Source organism: Chamaea fasciata, unplaced genomic scaffold (genome assembly GCF_029207755.1).
Source record: "Chamaea fasciata isolate MVZ Bird 193981 ecotype frontalis unplaced genomic scaffold, bChaFas1.0.hap1 SCAF_12, whole genome shotgun sequence".
NCBI lineage: Eukaryota > Metazoa > Chordata > Aves > Passeriformes > Sylviidae > Chamaea > Chamaea fasciata.
Genome location: NW_027094097.1, coordinates 20,196,415 through 20,215,583, shown reverse-complemented (window position 1 = coordinate 20,215,583; position 19,169 = coordinate 20,196,415). Strand labels below are relative to the sequence as shown.

Below are 19,169 nucleotides of genomic sequence, written 5' to 3'. Positions count from 1 at the left end.
GTGGAATCACAATAAAGCTGTAGCTGGTCTGATGGTGACCAGCAAGGAAAGTAAGTGGTGCTGCCACAGAAACGTGTGGTCTTAAACCAGTTTCTTGAAGGCCCCTGCTCATTTCCCCAGGCAAATGTCAAGGGACTGTGGAACGAGCCCAGGGGAGGGGATCTGATGCTTCCCCAGCTCAGCCCGTGGTGGGGACCTCACCTGCGCCTTGCGGGAGAAGCCTGGCAGCACCAAGTCCACAGACTCTCCTGGCTTCAGGTCCATTGACAGCGGCCCCAGCCGAAACACGGGGGCCGCACATTTGGGCCTCTGGGAATCACGTTTGGCTTTGGGGCTACTGTGGGCTGAGGTGCTCTGGCCCTCCTTCCCAGCTGGCCTGTTACATTCCACCTTCCAGAAGAGCTGATGGAAGTGGTGGCCCCCATCTGTTAGTCTGAACTGACGAGCACAGGGAAGGAGGCTAGAAGACCAACCAGAATGGAAAATAGTATGGGAGAAGCTATTGTCCTGGTCATCAGATTGCTCCCAATGAGGATTCTGAGCTGTTAATAGCTTGGAGACCGTCTTCATTTGCAGCTCTTAATGTGGACCGGGAACAGTGTCTGATAAGCTGCCCTTCTGATGTCGTTATTGCAAGGAGGAATATGTTTCTAATGGTAATGTAGCATTTTCCAGGCCAGGCTAACAGGATCTGGTGTTTTCCTCCAAAATGTGTGTTCTGGGGTGATTCATACTGTTACTGTATTTTGCATTAATCTGCACCCGAAACTGTTATTGAATCTTTGAGATCCTGCACCTGAGGCCCTTGTGTGCGGGGGTATGATTGCAGGCATTTTTAAAAGCCAGCGCGGAGGAAGTTTCTGGACGATCCCAGCAAGCTGCTAGAAATCATCTGTCTGCTCTAGGAGAGGAAACCGGGGGAGCAGGGGCTCTCTCGTTCATAGAAGCTTTGGTTTTGCACTGGTGGTCATTTGTAGAAACTTCATTTCGCAATCAGAAACTGTTTTGAAGTGAACTTTGCAAACTCTGCTGGCAACGGAAAAATGAGCAAGGTCCTGTGTAGAAGTGTACCTCACCTGGTAGGGTTTGCAGCCCCACAGTGGCAAGGAGGCTTCCATTTAAGGGAAGGATTTGGGTTCCATTCTTTGTTTCACTCATGAGGTAAAAACCAGAGGTTTTGATACCTTTTTTGGCCTTGTGCCAGGACGGACGCAGCCCTTGGATCTTTGAGACTGTGCCTCAAGCCCTGTTCCTATTTCTATTGGGCAGGATGCCAAGAATCCGGCCTGGATTGTTACATGCTTAAGAGAATAGAGGAAGATCCTCAGGGCATTTTTGGGGTGTTGTAGCAAGTGCAAAGGTCCTCCTTGCACTCGGCACAGCTTTTTCTCTTTTTTCTGCATGGTTTTTTATTTTCACCTTAATGAAAACATTTTTGCTTTTCAAACACCTCTGATCATGCTGCCTTGCTAATATTTTAAGCCATCCTGAGGCTGCCGGTCAAACCCAGAGGTGATGCACCTGAGAGGGCACCCTAACATTCTGGCCTCCCGCACAAGCATCAGTCCTGGGCAGGCAGGGCAGCAGCAGAGCCCACGAGCAGCGTGAGGAAGCGTTGGCAGCGGCACTGCAGGCCCCACACAAACCAGCAAGTTTCCATCTGCCTCTGGAACTGCTCTGCGGGCTCCTGCCTTCCCAGGGGGGTCGTCACCCTCCCGTCTCTTTGTTCCCAGGGCCCCTGCTTGCCTGGCAGGTGCCATTTTGGAAGGGAAGGGTGCGATGCCATCTTCCCTTGGTCCCGCAGCCACACGGAGGGCCCGCCTCATCCAGGCGCCATTTTGGGAACCTTTTGTTCTGGGGGAGCCTGCGAGATCATTACTTGACCAAGTGAGGACATAGATGTGTTAGAACTGAAGGCAATTCAGTGGCAATTGAGCAACTGGTTTCTCTTTCAGTGGTTTTTGAGGGTACCTAGCAACGCTCAACTGGCCATCACATGTCTCTAAAGGTATCTCTGCCTTCAGGGAAGGAGTCAGGGTCTTTGAACACTGAAGAAGATCGTGCCTGAAGGACTACAGCAAAACTGCTCCTTGTTGAGACAGAAGGAGAGGTGGGAGTGGGAGATCTCCTACCTGAATTGGTATCCCAAGTTGAGCTCCGGGGCAAGTGGTTTGTCTGTGACAATTGTGGTGCCAGTGCCAAAAGCCAGGAGGGTGGAGGTGGTCCAAAGTCTGTTCCCAATGAACAGCTGGAGAGCATCAGCAAAAACCCCAGTGTCATCCAGGGTTGCTGTGACAGTCACATGAACATCACCCCTGGCGGGGATCACTCCTTCCCTGGGTTCAATAACATAGCAGTGAGGTTTACAAGCCTGTAAGACACGCATAATGTGCATTTAGGATGGAAACCATACACCCTGGTCTCTTATGGGGTGTAAGAAAAGGAGAAGACTAAAGAGGGGAGGATAAAAATCCTAAAGGCCTAATTTCCCTAAATTTAAGCTGCAGTATTGGGGAACAGCAGAGCTTACACAACCTGTATTTTCCCCTCCTTTAACAGACTCTCACCTAATTAACCCAGTTTTGCCCAACCCAAGGGACGCTTATCCTCAGGAGAGTGTTCCTTCCCCAGTCCTTCTCTGGAGTGTGTGCCAAGGAAAGCTGCTTTCTCTCTCCTGGCTTCTCACAAAGGCTCAGGGCCAGAGGAAGTCATGACGGCTCAAATCCCACTCCAGAAACCACACAGCTGGAGGACACTGCTGAGAGCCTGAAGAATATCTCCGCAAAACCAGTTGAGCAAAACCCCAACACCAAACTATCCTTTCCCAAGAGGCCCTCAATGCTTTTCAACGTCCCCTAAAGGACCGAGGCCCTCACTTCCCACTGATCATCCGCTGTAGAGAGGTGCCCCAGGGCCTTCTGCTTTGGAAAAGTCACCTCTAAATGGTTATGGCAGAGCAGGAAAGCAGGAAGCAGAGGGAAAACTGGATGACATGTGCTCAGTGGGCATGGCCCACTCTTCCTAAGAACTCGTGTCCTCTGGTTTCTCATGGGCTTCACAGATTGGCCAAGAGAGCTGGAAGCTGCCCAAAGGAGGGAGGAAAGGCCCCGCACCAGCACAGCTGTACAGACACAGCTCTGCAGGTCCAGCCCTGGAACGAGCACGTGAAGCCCATCCTTTACACACCAGGCCCACCCAGCCAAGGTGCATTGCTCCCTGAAGAGGTGGAAGGCAGAATTTCATTGTGTAGTTCGAGAAAGCTGTCCTGGAAAAATCCCTCACTTTAAGGTTACATTTATCCCCCAAACTGCAGGAAAAGCAGCAAGAGGAAAAATCATGCCCCTCCTCCTTGGCTCAGGAGGCTGTGGCTGGACTTTCCCACATGGCCTGATGCTTTATCCACAGACACAAACAAGTCCACAGGATCAGGTTTTAACCAGCTCCAAGTTCAACACACCCAGCATGGAGAAGAACAGACCTCAAGCCCCTCAGAGATCTCCCCCTCCAGCAGACATCCCACCCAGCCCCAGGCCCAGCCTACAAGCCCTTCCTGGCTGCAGCAGCCCTGCTCTCCCTGCCAGGGGAGCAGCCCCAGCTCCTCTGCCCTATGCAGCCTTCACATATTAAACAGCCATTCTCTGCAGCCGGTCCCCAAAGATGCTCTTCAAAGGCACAGAGACCACAGGCTGGGGGGGTGCACAACCCCCACACATGTCTTTGTGTGGACAGCCCAACTGGCCTGACCCACAGCAGGTGTGAAAATTGCCTCCCCACCAGCAGTCTGAGGACAGACCTCACACCCTCTTCTCTACCATGAACAGCAGTTTGGCACAAAGCAAATGTAGATGGCACAGGGAAAGCACAGGGAAACCCATGCTCTCCGAGGAGCAAAGGACCACAGGTTTCTCTTGATCTCAGAGCTCAAAAACCGTGACACACACAGCTAAAGACCTTCCATAAAATTATGGGAGAACTCGTCAACACGATCCAGACGAATTTCTGCTCCAACATCTCTGCACCTGATTTCACTGAGGAGTGCCCCAGCTAAAACCACTCCAGAGCCAGGTTCCTTTTGCCTCACCCAGATGGAATCTTGGAGTATCTCGCTTCCTCTCACACAGGCCGATGCATATAAAAACCACGTCATGGCAGCTTGTAATGTCAACCAGTCAATTTCCCTGGAAAACGGCCCCACAGATACTTACAATCTCTAGCCTGAAGTCTAAATCGACGAGACCTTCGTTGAAGAGGCCAAAAGCTTGTGAATTAGGCCTTAGCACTGGCATCCTGCCGAACTCTATCAGCCTTGGACTTATGTAGACTGCTGACAGCCGTCCAAGGCTCTGTAGTTCTGTTCTCTGTTACAGAAAGCAGGCAAGAAAGATTTAAAAAAAAAAAAAAAATCAAACCCGAACAGGGAAACCTAAAAAAGCTTAAACGGCTCAACCCAGCTCAAGTTATTTCTTTAGGGACAGCTACCATTCTCCAGCTGAATTCCTGGGATTTTGGGGGGAAAAAAATAAAGCTTATGTATTCACCTCCAAATTGAAAAGGATTAAGTAAAGAGAAACTTTCAAACTACAAATTATTGGTCCAAAGGTAGAAGCTTTGCAAGAAATCTCTAGTTAAGATCAGGCTGACAGTTAAACAACTGGTTCTTCGGGTGGGGAGAAACTCTTCTCTTTAGGTAAGCAATCTGATAGTTGAAAGCAAGTGCTCAGTCAAACTTCAGGCTCCCTGGCACAGCCTGCACTGCCTGTCCTCCCTGTTGACTGGTTTACATGCAGTGCCACAATGGCCCAGGTTCAGATGTTTGGTGCCATCCAGGGAATTTGGCATCATCATTTCCATGTTTTAATGTAAGCTTAAATCCTTGCAACTACTCTTCAGATGCCAGCTTTCCTTTCTTTTACAGAAAGCCCAAGGTTCCCAGAAATCTTCTGACATCCTCTTTTGTGCTGTGAGGTAACATTTTAAAAAAGATGTTTCCAAAGTTAAGAGCATTTTAAAGAGTAATTAAAATGATCCTCAATTCCAGCTTAGATGAACTACCTTCTGGGTCAGACACTGACATTGCCACCTATAAGGCACGAGCTGTTTATGCCACCTGCCCCTGCTGTCCTTCTCCACAGCAGCCTGTGCCTCTTTTCCCCGGAAGAATCCCCGCACACTGTGCACCCTGCCAGGACCAGTTGCACGAAGGCACACACCTCCCCTTGCACTCACCAGTGGGTTTCTTGCATCCCCAAACACGCCGGTACAAACACTGGTGCAACGCTTGCCCAATCTTTGGATTTCAACTGTAACTGGAATCTCTGCAGCGCTCCGAGGCTGGAGAATCCCACAGGGTCTGGGGCTGGAGTAGAGCACAGGAGAGTCCTCCTCGGGTTCCTAGAAGGGACAGAATCAAATCCAGCTTCAGAGGGACCTCTGAAGAAACTTTAAACTCCTCAACATCCATCCCAACAGCAACTTACACACATTTTTAAAAATCCCCAGGACAAAGGTAAAAGGCACAAACAAGATCCAAGAATTGTAGGCTTAGAATTCTCAGGGGGTTCTGCAAGGAGGCTGCCAGCACAAGCACTGGTGTCTGTGGATGCAGCAGCTTTTCACAACCCTCGAAGATCTCCCACAAGAAAACACCCTGAAGACTAGAACGTAAGCCCTTTCCTCAAGAGATTAAACTGCATCCTAAAGCTAACATTCAGGTAGGATCCTGTTCTCAGCAGATCTTTAAGACTGAATAGAAACCGGCAAGGTCTTATCCAAACCCTCTTCCCCCCTAATAATCTCCACAGTAATATTTGAGAGGAGGAGGTGGATGCGATGCCAAACCTGGGGAATAAGCCCGTAGCAGCCAGTAAGGTGGGTGTTATTCCAAATGAAGAACTTCCTCACGAACGGCGCCTTCAGGTCGCACTCATGGATCCCCCGGTTTTGGGGGTACACTTGCAGCTCAGGAACGAAACATCTGGGCAAAGAGATGACCCCAAGGGAATCAGAGATACTGAGAGAATGGAGAACGTTTACCCCCAAAGATTGTGAAATGGAGCACAACACCTTTGTCACTGTCAAATACACATTTAACAGCCCTACGGTGAAAAATTGCCTTCAAAGTCTTCCCACTCAAACATGTCTTGTCGAGGAGGGGCAAAACCTGAGAGGCAGCACCCAGAGGCTGCCAAGTGCCCCAGGCAGAGCACTTGGTCCCACAGCTGCCTCAGCCCCTCCTTCACCCAAGAAGGTTTGCAAGAACTCCTGGAACAGTCCCAGTGATCCATGAGCTCTGGGGGAGCCTTCCCAACAGGGATCAGTGCTCAGTAAGGCTCCAGGAACACACGACTCTAGTGTCTCAGTAAAAAGGACTCCCTTCTCTCCCATGGTGCTGTTACCCTGCCTGAGAACTCAGCTGTTTGCCCCAGCCTTGGAGGGCATGAGACATCACCTGCCCCACAGAGTGGGAGATCACTCCCTCCCAGTTCCTACAACTCCCCTGGTCCTTCACTCCACAGGTCCAAATACTGACTGTCCCCAATTGCACTTGCTTTTCAAACATGGCAGCCCAGGCACTGACGAGATGGCTCTGCCTGGGAGTGGGAACAGCACCAGGGAACTGCATCCCTCTTGTCATTAAACTGACACCTAGAGCAGCACAGCAGGATGGAATTCTGCTGGAGCAAGAACAACTTTTGCTTTAAGCCTGAGAACATCAAAGCTCAAAACAGGAAGCAGAGAGAAGGGGAAAAAATAGAGCTGACCTGCCACATCAAGGACTGATTTCCCCTCTGAAGATCCTGCCCTCACCTCTCTTGCTGTGAGCCACTTCCCCACTGTCACGTGCCCTCGTTAACAGAACCAGACCCTGACCCTCAGCAGACTGCTTGGTGTGCCCCAAGCCAACGCGGGCTGGTTGCAACCCAGCACAACTCCACCTCTTGCAGGAAGAAGGCGAGGAGGCCCTTGGGAAACTTGCTTCACCTCAAGCACCAGGTCAATAAATGATATCATTCCTGGTCCCTTTAGAAAACGACCCAGGACCACGCTGGGCTGTCAGCAGGGCTGCTTTTCACCACAGGCTGCTTTTCAAGCACTGCTGTTCTCATGTCCAGCTGGGCAGAACATGAGGTCATTAAACAACACGTCTCCTTGGGAGCTGCAGCCAGCACGTCCTGTGCAAGGCAGTGCGCTGGGGGAGGCCAGGGAAGTGCTGGTACCTGGCCTTGATGATCAGTGATGCCACTCCCTTGCCAAACCACTCCAGGTCCACCAGCAATTTCCGGTTGTATTCCGTCACAGTGTTGGAACACAGGGTCACCTGGTGGAAGAGAAGAGCAGTAAATTCTTCTTTACAAAAGCTCATGACTCACGTGTGATGTCCTCCAGTTTTTGTGGTAAGTAAAGGGAGGATTTTGCCTTAATTCTTCTGCCGCTCCACGTGTAGAGCAGTCTCTAAGAGTGACAAAAGCCTTCTGGCAAATACCAGATTTGTTAAGCACACCTTGCTATCAGGGCATAGGTCAGCTAAATTAAAACATTAGACTAAAGCTCTGTGCAGCACTGTGTTCAAATTAAGGGGCAAATTTTCATCTGACTACAATGACATAAATGCAGTGGAAATCTGCTGACTTGAACAGAATGAGTTCAGCTTTACAGCAGGAAGCTGAAGACAAAGCGTGGGCCAGCAGGTGCTGGGCAGTTCATGGCCGCAGAGTTTTTTGCCTTCACTGGAGATCCCTGCAGTGAACACAAATCATTCTACTCCCCAGGACAGGAGAAATGAGACCAAGAAGAAAAGCAAATTGCTTTATATAATGACATCTGTCTAACAGCCACCTTTGGTCCTCGTCCGTCCTCTGCCCACTTGCAATCAAAGACATTGCTCTCAAAAACACCAAAATGCCTTCAGTACTTGACCATTATGGGACATGATTTCAGCTTGTGATTTTGGAAACAAATCAGTGCTCCTTCAGGAACGTCCCGAGTAACCCAGCTCACAGAGGCCCCACGCCAGTGCAGATCCTCGCTCACACGATGATCAGAGCTGGCATCAGAGCTAAAGCCCTCCCACACTCCCGTGAAGCGTCAGACCCGCTGCTGAAGTGTGTGTGGCTGGACTCTTCCCATACCTCGATATCCTGGTGTTCCTGGGATTGGAGGGTCCTTTCGCTGGGGTTCATTGTAAACTCCCGTGGCTTCACAGAAAAATGAATTCCCTCCCTCCAGGAGGGCTCACTGTCGCTGAGTATTTGCTCAAAGCTGCTAACAGCAGGCTGAGTGCCATCGTCCGGCACCCGCGAGGTGTTAGTGAGGCGACAGGTCTTGGTGTAGGGAAAGCCTAGGAAAAGGACACAAATATCCATTTAGGCACCAGTTATGTCGTGACTCCTGGTGGGAATACCCTGGTAGCATGAAAGCGTGATAGGAGTTTAGCTCTTTATTATCTGAACTACAGATTACTGAGAAGCTGCAAGAGGAATTAGTCGTCACTTAGTTCCCTTTAACACTGATTCCAGACTGCAGCCTTGAAAATGCCTGCTCTTAGCCCTGCTCAACACTGCAAGCTTCTCTCTTTCTGATGGGGAGAAGCTCCCTCACCTGCCCCAAACCAGCACCAGTTATTTCTCCCTGATGACTGTGCACCCAGACCAAGCATTTCCTCTGAAAATTCAAACTGTAAAATTCCCTGTTAAGTCTGCCAACACTCCTACCCTTTTCAAGATACATAAAGAGTGAGTCGCCATTGAGAAGAAGCTACAGCAGAAGAAAGTGAGGATGGAATCAGGAACTAGAACGTGATGCAAAGCACCCTAATGCAGTTTCTCTCTGCAGAATTCTTAAGGCGTCTTTTGGTTTGGGCCAAACAGACTGGGCATGTGACAGCTCAGAGCCCACTCAGCTGGAGGCAAACCCGAGCCTTGACCCAACAAGCGGGGACATCGCACCCATACTACTCACTGTGATTGCTGCCTGCAAGGGTTTACCCCACCTTAACTCTGAGATTTGCTTTCCATATTGGAAAGCCAGAGATAGTGCCACGCATGGTGGGGATGTCCTGCAGAGCCCGGACACCAGCCACAACCCGCTCTGCAGTGGACTGGCTGGCCAGCTCTGTGGGGAGGAGACTTCTCCCCAGGCCTGCTCACCAAGAGTCATTTGAACACAGGTGGGGGAAAAAAACAACTGCAGGCGCAGCCCAGAGCTTCTCTGTGCCCATCAACAGTAATCACTGCCGGCTCCAGCAGGGACTCCAGCAGGGAGGCAAGAGAAGCACAAAAGGGACAAACACAGATGTCAAAACCTCAAATGAGACTGAGGTCACCACATGCAGACAACAGTCAACAACAGTTAAAAAGAAGCAAAGATACAACAGCTGCCTTCAGCTGAAGAGACCTTAGGAATGCGTTTCTACCTGTTGCCTTTCTTGTTTCATTTATTCAAAAGGCAACTTAACCAGTGCCTCAGTGGTGATGCAGGGTGGCGAAGAAGCAGATCAGGAGAGGCAATTAGTTTTCTTAAAACGTTCAACAACTTCATTGTTATGAGTTTAGGTTTCGTAGTGAATTTTGGCCTCAGTCTGGGAAGGGAAATACAGGAGGTTTGGGGTGGTCTCGGCTGTGCGGGTGGGCTTTTCCATCCGGGGCTCTTTGGGAGCTGTGCCGTGATGCCGCGGGCGGTTGTGAAGTCGGAGCCGAGGTTTGCAGGGGGCAGACCTTTCCGTCCTTCCGCGCGGGGCTCGGGAAGGTCGGCAGCGTGCTGCTGCGGGACGTCGTGCGCTTGACGCCGGGCTCAGCACCGTGATCGAACCTGCCCGCTGTCCCCGCTTCTGCCTGCTCCCGATTGCCAGTGCCCACATCTCCTGCTGCCCGTAGTTTGCAAAAGCAGCGATTTCCTCCTTCCCTCCCTGCCCGTGCCGGCTGGGAGGGAAATCACTCCCCTGCCAGAGCCCACCGCTCCTCCAGCCTGTGATCATAACCACACCAAAGGGGAAAACAGGACTCGGCGGGTTGGAAACTTCTGGCATTGCGTTGTTGTCTGTGCTGTCCTGATATATTCTAGTAACGAACTGCTATTCCTTTTCCATATTTTTGCCTGGAAGCCCTGTAATTTCAAAGGTATAGTAATTTGGAGAGAGGAGGGTCATCATTCCATTCCGTGAAGATTGCCACCTTCCTTGGCAGAATCTGTCTTTTAAACCAGGACAGAGACACCAGAAAATACTTGCTCCTATTTGATCCCACAATGGCAAAATGCTACCTGAGGCACCTGCAGTTCACACTGTTATAAATGATCAGAGCCAATTTCCTAAATCAAAGATTTATTTAACAAATTTGAAAAGCAATTTCGGGAAACGCCACAATAAATCAGGACAACATCGATCGAAGGTTGGGTGGACAATCCGGGAGCAGCAAAGGGTGCTTCTCCGGAGTACTGCCCACAAATTCGGGGTCTCAGGGTAGGCGTTTTATACCATTTTTCTACCCTGAGGCGAAAACAAGACGGTAACAAAGAACCCGAAGAACATGACATCATGTACATAACAGAATCATTGAAATGTCTGGTGTCCGCAAGGGATATCTGAAAGAGTTTCCTGAGAAATTGAAAAGACGTCTGAATGAAAAGTCTCCGAATCTTCTGTCAGAAGGTTTTCTGCCGACCTCCGCCCAGATTGGGATCGGATCTCCTGATGAACTGTGAAGATGTGGTCAGCCCATGATTAATGGGCTGTTTCCCGGTTATCTCTCTGGCAGATGTCGAGGTTACACCTTTGGACTGTGAAAAGGCTGTGGTATGCAAAGAGATGCCCTGGAACTATTTCCAGGAATTCAGGGGTTTTTACATTCCACTGCAAAGTTTTAATACACACAATTTTAATCCACGAATTTAATAGTATGTATCTATTACAACACCCTGAAGAGGCTGTTGTGGCGGAACATGAGCAGTGCTGGATGCTTTTACGTTCAAGTGCTCCATTTTGGAGCACACAGATCCCTCCCGCTGTGTCCCAGCGCAGGGAACGCTCACCAAAGGAGATGTCACCGAAGTCGAGCTCATCGGTGTCGAAGTGTAAAGTCGGCCCGACGACACACCCCCTGCGATGACAGGGACACAGGAGGAAATGGCTGCGTTAAAGGGAATTGCAAAGCCTCCGGCTGTCGTGGCTTGGGGGCACAAAACCTGGTGTCAGGGGCATCGTGGGTTTCAAATCAACGCACCACCATGTGCTCAGCACAGTGTCCATGTGCACAGGAGGCAGCTAAAGCCAAGAGGCCAGCAGCCCACAGCCACTGATGGGGCTTTGGACGCAGGGCAGGCAGGAAAAGCCCCCAAGTTGCCGGTGGTCCCATGAGGGACCCTGAAAACCCATCCAGATGTGTCTCCGTGCCTCAGTTTCCCCATCTGTAATGGGATGGACATAAAGGTGTCCCCACAAACTTCTGTAACCAGCCTTTCCAGCCACAGGTTCCCTGCTTTGCTACTTGGCTGTAACTGGTCTTCCCATGGAGAAGCTTTCTCAGGAGATTTTGACCCACACAATCATTACAGACAGAGTTTTGAGACATGAAGCCAGGGGAGCCCCAAACATCCTCCAAAAAGAGCATTAACAGTTCTACACAGTGGACAGATGAATCCTAGAGGAAAGGACCAGCTTGTCACTAGTGCACCAGCTGGCACAGCCAGGAGCAATAGCTTAAACAACCAAACATGGGTGTCCTGAATCTACCACACCTCCTCCCCTGGCCTTGAACTCAGCAGACAGGCACTAAAAGTCACCAACATCCACTGAAGGCAGCACTTGAAGCTGCCCAACACGAGTTTATTTCATGGTTGACGCCAATCAATGCGCACCCTGCCTTTTGGTTAAAAGTCAAGGACCAGTGAACTGTGTCTTCTACTGTGTTCACAGGACTGTCCCTGGCTCCGCTCTACACATCTCAACAAGAGACACCTTCTCTTGCTCAAGGAGAAAGCTGCTTATGGAATAACATCCCACGCATGATTGCGGCGGCGCATGTCTTCTCACGCCTGGCTAGCCCCGACACGTCCCCACAGGATCTTAGTGGGATCTTTGCTGCCGACTCGCCCTGCCGCTTTGCTATGGTGGAGGAATGAAAGGTGGGACTCTCGGAGGCAACTGGAACTTCGGCTTTATTGATGCGAGGGGACCCTCGTCCTAAAGCCTGAGCCTCGGAGAGACCCAGAGCCTTGGGAGGCAGGGGGTTTCACACAGGAGGTGGAGACTCGGGGTGGGTACGCATACGCCAGTAGGGTAGGAGAGGAGCGGATTCATTAACATAATAGACAAGGACAACGACCAGTAACCAAAAAGAGGCAGGGGAGGACCCTCCAATCAGCCAGTCACCTGGAAGCTCCTATCGAAGCTTCCAGACCTGGGGGACAGGCCCTGGGTGACTGGCAGGGAGGGGGAATCTCCCTGAGGGATGACAGACAGCTACACAAGGCGGGAAAGGGTAGCCGACCAGGGACTGTAACTGGGGAGACAAGGAGAGGCAGAGGGAGGCAGAGGGGGAGACGGCAACATGAGGGAGTTTAAAAATAGAACAGTATAGAACTGGGGTACATTGAACCAAAGTACAGAAAATCAAGGGTACACCATACAACTGTAATACATTTAATGTAATAGAAAACTTCCGCACCACTACACATGACGAGTTTGGGGGAGGGACAGAGGAGAATCAATTATTTGATGGTGAAAGGTTCCCTCTTGATTTCCAAAATAAAAATAGCAGCACTTTTCCTCCAAAAGCAAAGCCAGTGTAATTGTTTCTCTACTATGGGCAGACCTAGTCAACACTTTTCTCCTGCTAAGTAATAAGTTTCATGTTCTTTTTAATCCATCTCCCTTATCTTATTGGTATAATCAACTGCAGATTGCTTTCATTTCTTTATTGCCCTGATCCAGTGCCTCCCAACAGCAGCAGCCTAGCTCCAAAGCTCCAGAGCAGCCAGCATCAGCTTTCCTGCTTACACTACGTTATCCTACCAGCACACGCCTCAGGCTAGCAGGGACAAGCCCTCATGCTGCTGTGGTCCTGAGGACTGAGCTCTGCCTCCCCCATCATCACCCCTTCTCCCTTCTGCAGGGCCAGGATTATGGGATGAAGCCCATGTCCTTGGGACGGTTCCTGCTGCACAGTTCCCTGTCTCCCACATCAGCCTTTTCCTGGCTGTGGAAAGGAGGTAGCAGAGCACTCTGCACAGGAGCTCGGAGCACAGCCTGCCTCCATGCATGGCCATGAGAGGTGAGCTGAGGCTGCTGCTGCCCGTTTGGGATGGATTATTAACAGAAGTTTTTAAAAACACTGCTGCTGGTGGAGAATCACCCAGGCTGGCCCATCTCCAAAGCCCTGGGGGCCTTGCTGGGTGCTCAGGGGGGACATCCCAGAGCAGCTACTGCCCAAAGCTGATCCATGCCACTGCCTGCCATGGCCCAAGGCAGAGGGACATCCCTGCAGGGAGGAGTCATTCCAGCTCCTGGGTACCACACGGGGCAGCAGGCACCCCCACACTAAGGCAATGCCAGGATCAGAGCAGAGATTGAGACTTCAGGAAACATCTTTTTTCTCTGCCCGACCCCAAAATGAGGTAGGTGGGGGATGTCCCAGAGACAGCTACAGATGTGCCCACCCAGAGTAAGCTCCCAGAGTCCTTACTCGATGGTCAGGATCACAGGTGTAGGAGATCCAGCCACACGGAACTGGAATGGTTCCTCAAACCGCCCCAACACGGCGGCATTCAAGGAGATCTGAATAGTCTGGATCCCACCTGGTGCAATGAGGCCCTCCTCGGGTACAAACTTGAAGCAGCAGCCCACTTCCGTGTTTGAAGGGATATAGGTGAAGGGAGCATCAAGAACTCCTTTGTTCATCAGTTTCACCTGCAGCAGCAAGAAAACAAAATGCAAGTACACGTGAAATCTTCCCTTCTTGGGAGTCATTTTCTAATGGCGCAATTAACACCCAGAAAAGGCAGAAGATGCTTTGTGCTGCTGGACGGCAGAAGTCAAAAAAATACAACAGGACAAGTTCTGCCTTTGGGTTTTCATGCGAAGCTCACATAACTCCACATAACTGGAGTCACCCTGGGGTTATCCCACGGACACAGAGCAGTCCACCTCTGGTCAGTAGCACCAAGCTCATTCAGACCTGGCCCTGAGAGCAACGTGGGGTGATTGCAGCTGCGTAGTGAATCACCACAGAGCTGCTGCTGCCCCAGTCAGCGCAGCTCCAGCAGTACCGTATCTACGCATTTACCTTTTCCCATACCGTGAAAACAATACACTGAGAAGGAGGCATCAACATCAAAATGTACAGACAGCGCCATCTTTTGGTAAGAAAACTCAACGTGTCTTTCTCTTCCACAACCAAACTTCTGAAAGTGTCTGGCATGATGTAGTGCCTCGTTTTCTGCCTCTTTCAGTTGCTCTCTCTTTTTTTTTGCAAACTTGACCCCCAACAGGGGGGAGGCAAATAGGTAGAAAAATCTTTTGCTTTATTCCCAGGAACACTTTTCTCTTTGTAGAGCCAGAGATGCACCAAGCCTGAAGTGTGGTGAGGGATTGGACAGCAAGGGAAAGAATCCTCAAGCCCTTTGCAAGGGCCTGCACTGAGCCAGGAGGCTGGATGGCTTTCCTGTGACTTCCAGGAATGAGCAGGAGACACTTGACTAAAAATTGTTTGCGGTGGACTGAAGCTCAAATGTAGCCAGCTTGTCCCAGCTGCTTCTGAACAGCCCAGTACAAAGGTGCCTTGTGTCTGGTGCTGCCACAAAAGCCTCTGAACAGCTTTTTGACCCAGCGTTGGGTCAAAAGGGGTTGTTTTGCAGGAAGCCTCCCAGCTGATCCCTATGGAAGGCTGCCCAAAAGAAGGGACTGGGGCTTCATGAACAACAGACACATTTTTCTGGAACACCCCCTTCCCCCCCCGCCCAGATTTGACCAGTACATCAGCTATTCCCTGCTCACAACTGCCCAGGTTGCCAGGAATTCCACAGGTCCACCAGGCTTGCTGCTGCCTCAGGAGCCATCAGGATCCATCCCAACCCCTGGTGCTCACCTCATGGGTGTGGGCGGTTTTGACAAAAACTTCCCCAAGGTTCAGGGTATCACAGCTGAGTTCAACCAAGGGTCCGCGGCCTTCCCCTCTGAGGCGCAGGGCCAGCCTGCTCTCACGGCCTGGGGAGAGATGTCCATTTCAGTACAATAATTCCCTCTGTTCTACTGGATTTTCCAGGCTGCCTCAATGCTAGACCCTGATTCTGAGCTGCATGCAACCAGCTCTTGATGCTGCAGCAGAAGATATGGACCCTTCTCTTCCCTCAGGAGATATCCCCTGGGGCTGACTTGCAATTTCTAACCCATTCCTTGGTCTGGTTTCCAATTTTAGCCACCAGTTTGCTGAGTTTAAAACATCTCTGGTGTCCTGTAGCGACAGGCCAAGGAGTGACAGGTATAAATTGAAAGAAAGGAAATTTAGGTTAGATATTGAGAAGAATTTTTTTACTGTGAGGTGGTGAGACGCTGGAGTAGGTTCCCCAGGGGAGTTGTGGAGGTTCCAGCCCTGAAAGTGTTGAAAGCCAGGCTGGATGGGGCTTGGAGCTACCTGGTCTAGTGGGAGGTGTCCCTGCCCATGGCAGGGGCCTTGGCACTAGACAGTCTTTGAGGTCCGTTCCATCCTTAACATACTATGACTCTAGGGTTTCCTCCCCATGCACTTAGAGGAGCTTTGAAATCCATTCAGTGAAGGCACAAAGCTCACGAAGACTTTGGCAATTGCTACCTGGCAAACTGCCAGGCAACAACTGCCAAACCACCTGGCCCAGCAGCACAGGACTGCTGTCCTCCACTTCTGACACTCGGCACTGTGTTCTGTTTGCACAGACTGAGAGCTGCAAGGTGACAATTCCCACACAGGGAGAGAAGCAGGTGCTGGCCAAGGGTGGTCCTTCTACCAACACCCTGGGCTCAGCGGGGCTCCGCCTCCGCTGGCCTGGTGGTGTCTGGAGGTGATCCAGGCTCAGGGAGCACATTTCTAACTCAGCTGCGACTGCCTGATGGTGGATCCATGTCAAATGGACCCATCCTGGAGGCCAGTGGTCTAGAGGGGCTTAGTGCTTGTTCACTAAAGCTGTTCTGCTCTGTAGCTGCTTGGCCTTTGAGGAAATGCTGGCAAAGCTGTGCCATGAAAACATCTCCCTGCACTGCCTGGGTTGTTCTGGGATCAGCAATCCAGACACAGGTGTTCCGAGCCCTGGCCTTGCATGGGAGACTCCCTGGAAGCTGCAGGGACACTGGGGATGTGCCAGCACTGCCCTGCTGACCAGGAACTCTTCCCAGCAGTTACATGGGAGCCCAGTGGGCTCAGGCTTGCTCCATGGCTTCACTGTGGGTGAGAGAAGCAGGGGAAAGGAGCTGTACCTGAGATGTCACAGTAGGCCACACTCTGATACTCCAGTGCTTCCAGGGGTTTAAAGGTCACCTTGATTTCAGCCGAACAACGTGGCCCAATCTCTCCCTCCTGAAACAGAAAGAGACAGAAAAAGATTTATCTTCAAACTTCACACTTCTTGTTTTCAACCACTCCTCTAAGCCTTTCTTTAGAGCATCAGTGATGAGCGAACAACATAAGGAGCCCAAGGAAACACTCTAAACCCAGCTCAACACACCACTGGGCGCTCTCAATGCTCAGCTGATCAGCCCCCACTCTCCACAATGTTCCTGCTGCTCTGACACAAGCTCCTGGTCACATCATGCTGCAGTCAGCTACAGTGGTACCTAACTGCCATTGTGCACTGGTGGCTCTTGGCCTTAGACGGGCCATAGGAGTAACCAAGAACACGATCCCCTTCCTTGGAAAGAAAAATATTAGTTTAACCTTTTTTCAAAGAAAGCAGAGGTTGGGATTATTCTAGGATTTACTCCAGGATGAGAAGGGATTTTGCACTGTGCAGACACCAGGCATTCATCATCTCTCACAATGCCAATACTCAGAATCAGGGCTCTGGCTGATGGGAGGACATGGGCGTTTGCTTGCATAAACAGAAAAAGAAAAGGTTTACTGTCCCCGTGTGCAAGAGAACTCAAAATGCCCATTATAACCTCCCACCCTTGTGTCCAGGCTCACAGATGACACTGGGAGACTCACAAACAGTGCGAGTCGTGGTTAGAGGAAGGGACAGGCATTTCTACGATTAACCTTGGGCTGAATTTGGCCTCCTTTTCCCAGCGAACCCTTGCATGCTTCAGGTCAATCCGTGAACTGGCACTGCTCCAACACCCTCCGCTGAACCCCACGCAGCAGCACGTGTCGGGGGAGCCCCTACCTACAAAAACTGGTCCCTGTGGACACTTCAAGGACACGGAGTGCCCTGAGCTCGAGCCCTGGCAGCAGAGCTCAGCTTTGTCAGGCTCCCAGCCCTGCCTTGAGCCTGCAGGGCAGAAATACTTTCAGCAGTGAGCTCTGCAGCCGCACCAGAAACTCCATGTCCTCCCTCTGAGCACACCGAGCCAGCTGAGGACCTGCTGAGTGACCGCACCCGGGGGAAGGGGCGGGGGTAGGGTGGGCGGGAGGAGGAAGAGGAGGAGGAGGAGGAGAAAGAAGAGGAGGAGGAGGAGGAGGAGGAAGAGGAGGAGGAGGAGAAGGAGGAGAAGGAGGAGAAGGAAGAGGAGGAGGACGAGGAGAAAGAGAAGGAGGAGAAGGAAGAGGAGGAAAATGAGGTTCTCAGCTATCACTTACCATTGGCTCAATGAAAAAAAAGTCATTGGAGAACAGCAGGGGGTCTTCTTGCACCTTTGCCTTCTCCTCCTGGACCTTTTGGCTCAGGAGGGAGGTGCGATTTTCACAAAAGCCCTTCACCTTCTTTATTTTTTTCTCCTCCATGAAGTCTTCCATCCAGACCTTTGGTGGTGGCTCCAGCAAATCACACTGCCTGCAGCCGCAGGGAGAGACAAAGCCAGCAGGTCATTTAATATATTTGCAGAGAGAAGCGGAAGTGCGGGAGAGCAAAGCACTTGGGGAGGAGCGGCAGCTCCCCAGCAAGGGCTGACCCCAAGCCACGAGGGTCCCAATCGGATCAGAAGATAACTTGTTGTGCACAAGCTCAGCAGGTAGCTTTACTCCACACTTGCAAGCTCAGGAGAGCTTTGGAAAGCCAGCATCCCTCAAGAGAGTCTCCTGCCTCAAAGCCTCTGCCAAAACTGAGGGAGAATCCACCAGCCACCTCAGCTGGCTTTTCCTACCACTGAGGTGCTCGGGGGAAGCAGATAAAGATCACGGTGCACCCACTGCAGGACTTCCCTGGGAAAGGGAGACGAAGCTGGGTTGTGGTTACGTGTTACCAGCATCGCTCTTTGTTTCTTCCATTTTGGACCTGTCCTGTTCCCTACTCTGTCTTTCACAAGAGCATCCCAGAGTACTTCCAAAGGAAATTGATGAATTCAGGCACCGCATCCCTTCAGTGACATCCAAGGTTTTATATGCATGAAAACAGAGGCTGTGAGAGGGGAAGGGACTTCTTGGTGCAGGAGACAGACAGCAAACTCCTGGAGAGATCATCTTTTCAGGATCCAGAGCTTTTTGGGTCCCATCCCAGTGCATGGTAGTAGAATGGCCAGAGAGGGAAAGGATCCTGCACTAGCTCCTCTCATAAAAAAAAGTCCTCTCTGCTCTGAGATCTCAAAAGCATCTCTGACAGCAGGAGAGTTGGCCTTAGAACTAACACCATCCCTAAGACTGGAAGTAAGGAAAAACAAAATGTCCTGGTGACAGGCTAGGACACAAACTGGCATGAAAACAAATGTAATTGGAAAAAAATCCAGAAAACCAAAACCAGGTTGAAGTTTACTTAAAGAAAACCCAGTTTCTTCTGAGGGGAAAGTGGATCACCTGGGATCCAGGCTGAGGCAGGCAAGTAGGAAAAAATGGAAATAAACAGCCCAGGGAAATAGCCAGAGAAGGTCATGGGATTTTCTTTTAACATACAGAGCTTGTATGGAAGTCAGACACTGTGTAAGTAGACAGAGAACAGTGGAGAACCAAGAAGCCCAGGGCACTAAAGGACCCTCTTGCCATCCATTCAAGCGGGTGGGGGTCGACCTCCTGTTCCTTTGCAGGTGATTTAAAATGGCTCTGGGGAGTGCAAGCGACCTG

At 50.9% G+C, this 19,169-nt stretch overlaps 2 protein-coding genes across 2 annotated transcripts in view; both read right to left on the bottom strand.

Moving 5' to 3' along the window:
* LOC136296098 (hydrocephalus-inducing protein homolog) overlaps positions 1-19,169 on the bottom strand; it is a 117,413-nt gene that overhangs the window by 33,889 nt on the left and 64,355 nt on the right.
* LOC136296047 (hydrocephalus-inducing protein homolog) lies at positions 109-18,364 on the bottom strand. The gene is made up of 11 exons (XM_066194862.1): positions 18,359-18,364; positions 17,757-17,831; positions 16,439-16,538; positions 15,078-15,196; positions 13,677-13,900; positions 11,026-11,093; positions 8,130-8,338; positions 7,218-7,318; positions 5,839-5,974; positions 2,133-2,371; positions 109-460 (listed from the first exon to the last, which is right to left on the bottom strand). Exons 1-11 carry the CDS (start codon positions 18,362-18,364, stop codon positions 109-111), a joined length of 1,629 nt encoding a protein of 542 aa, XP_066050959.1.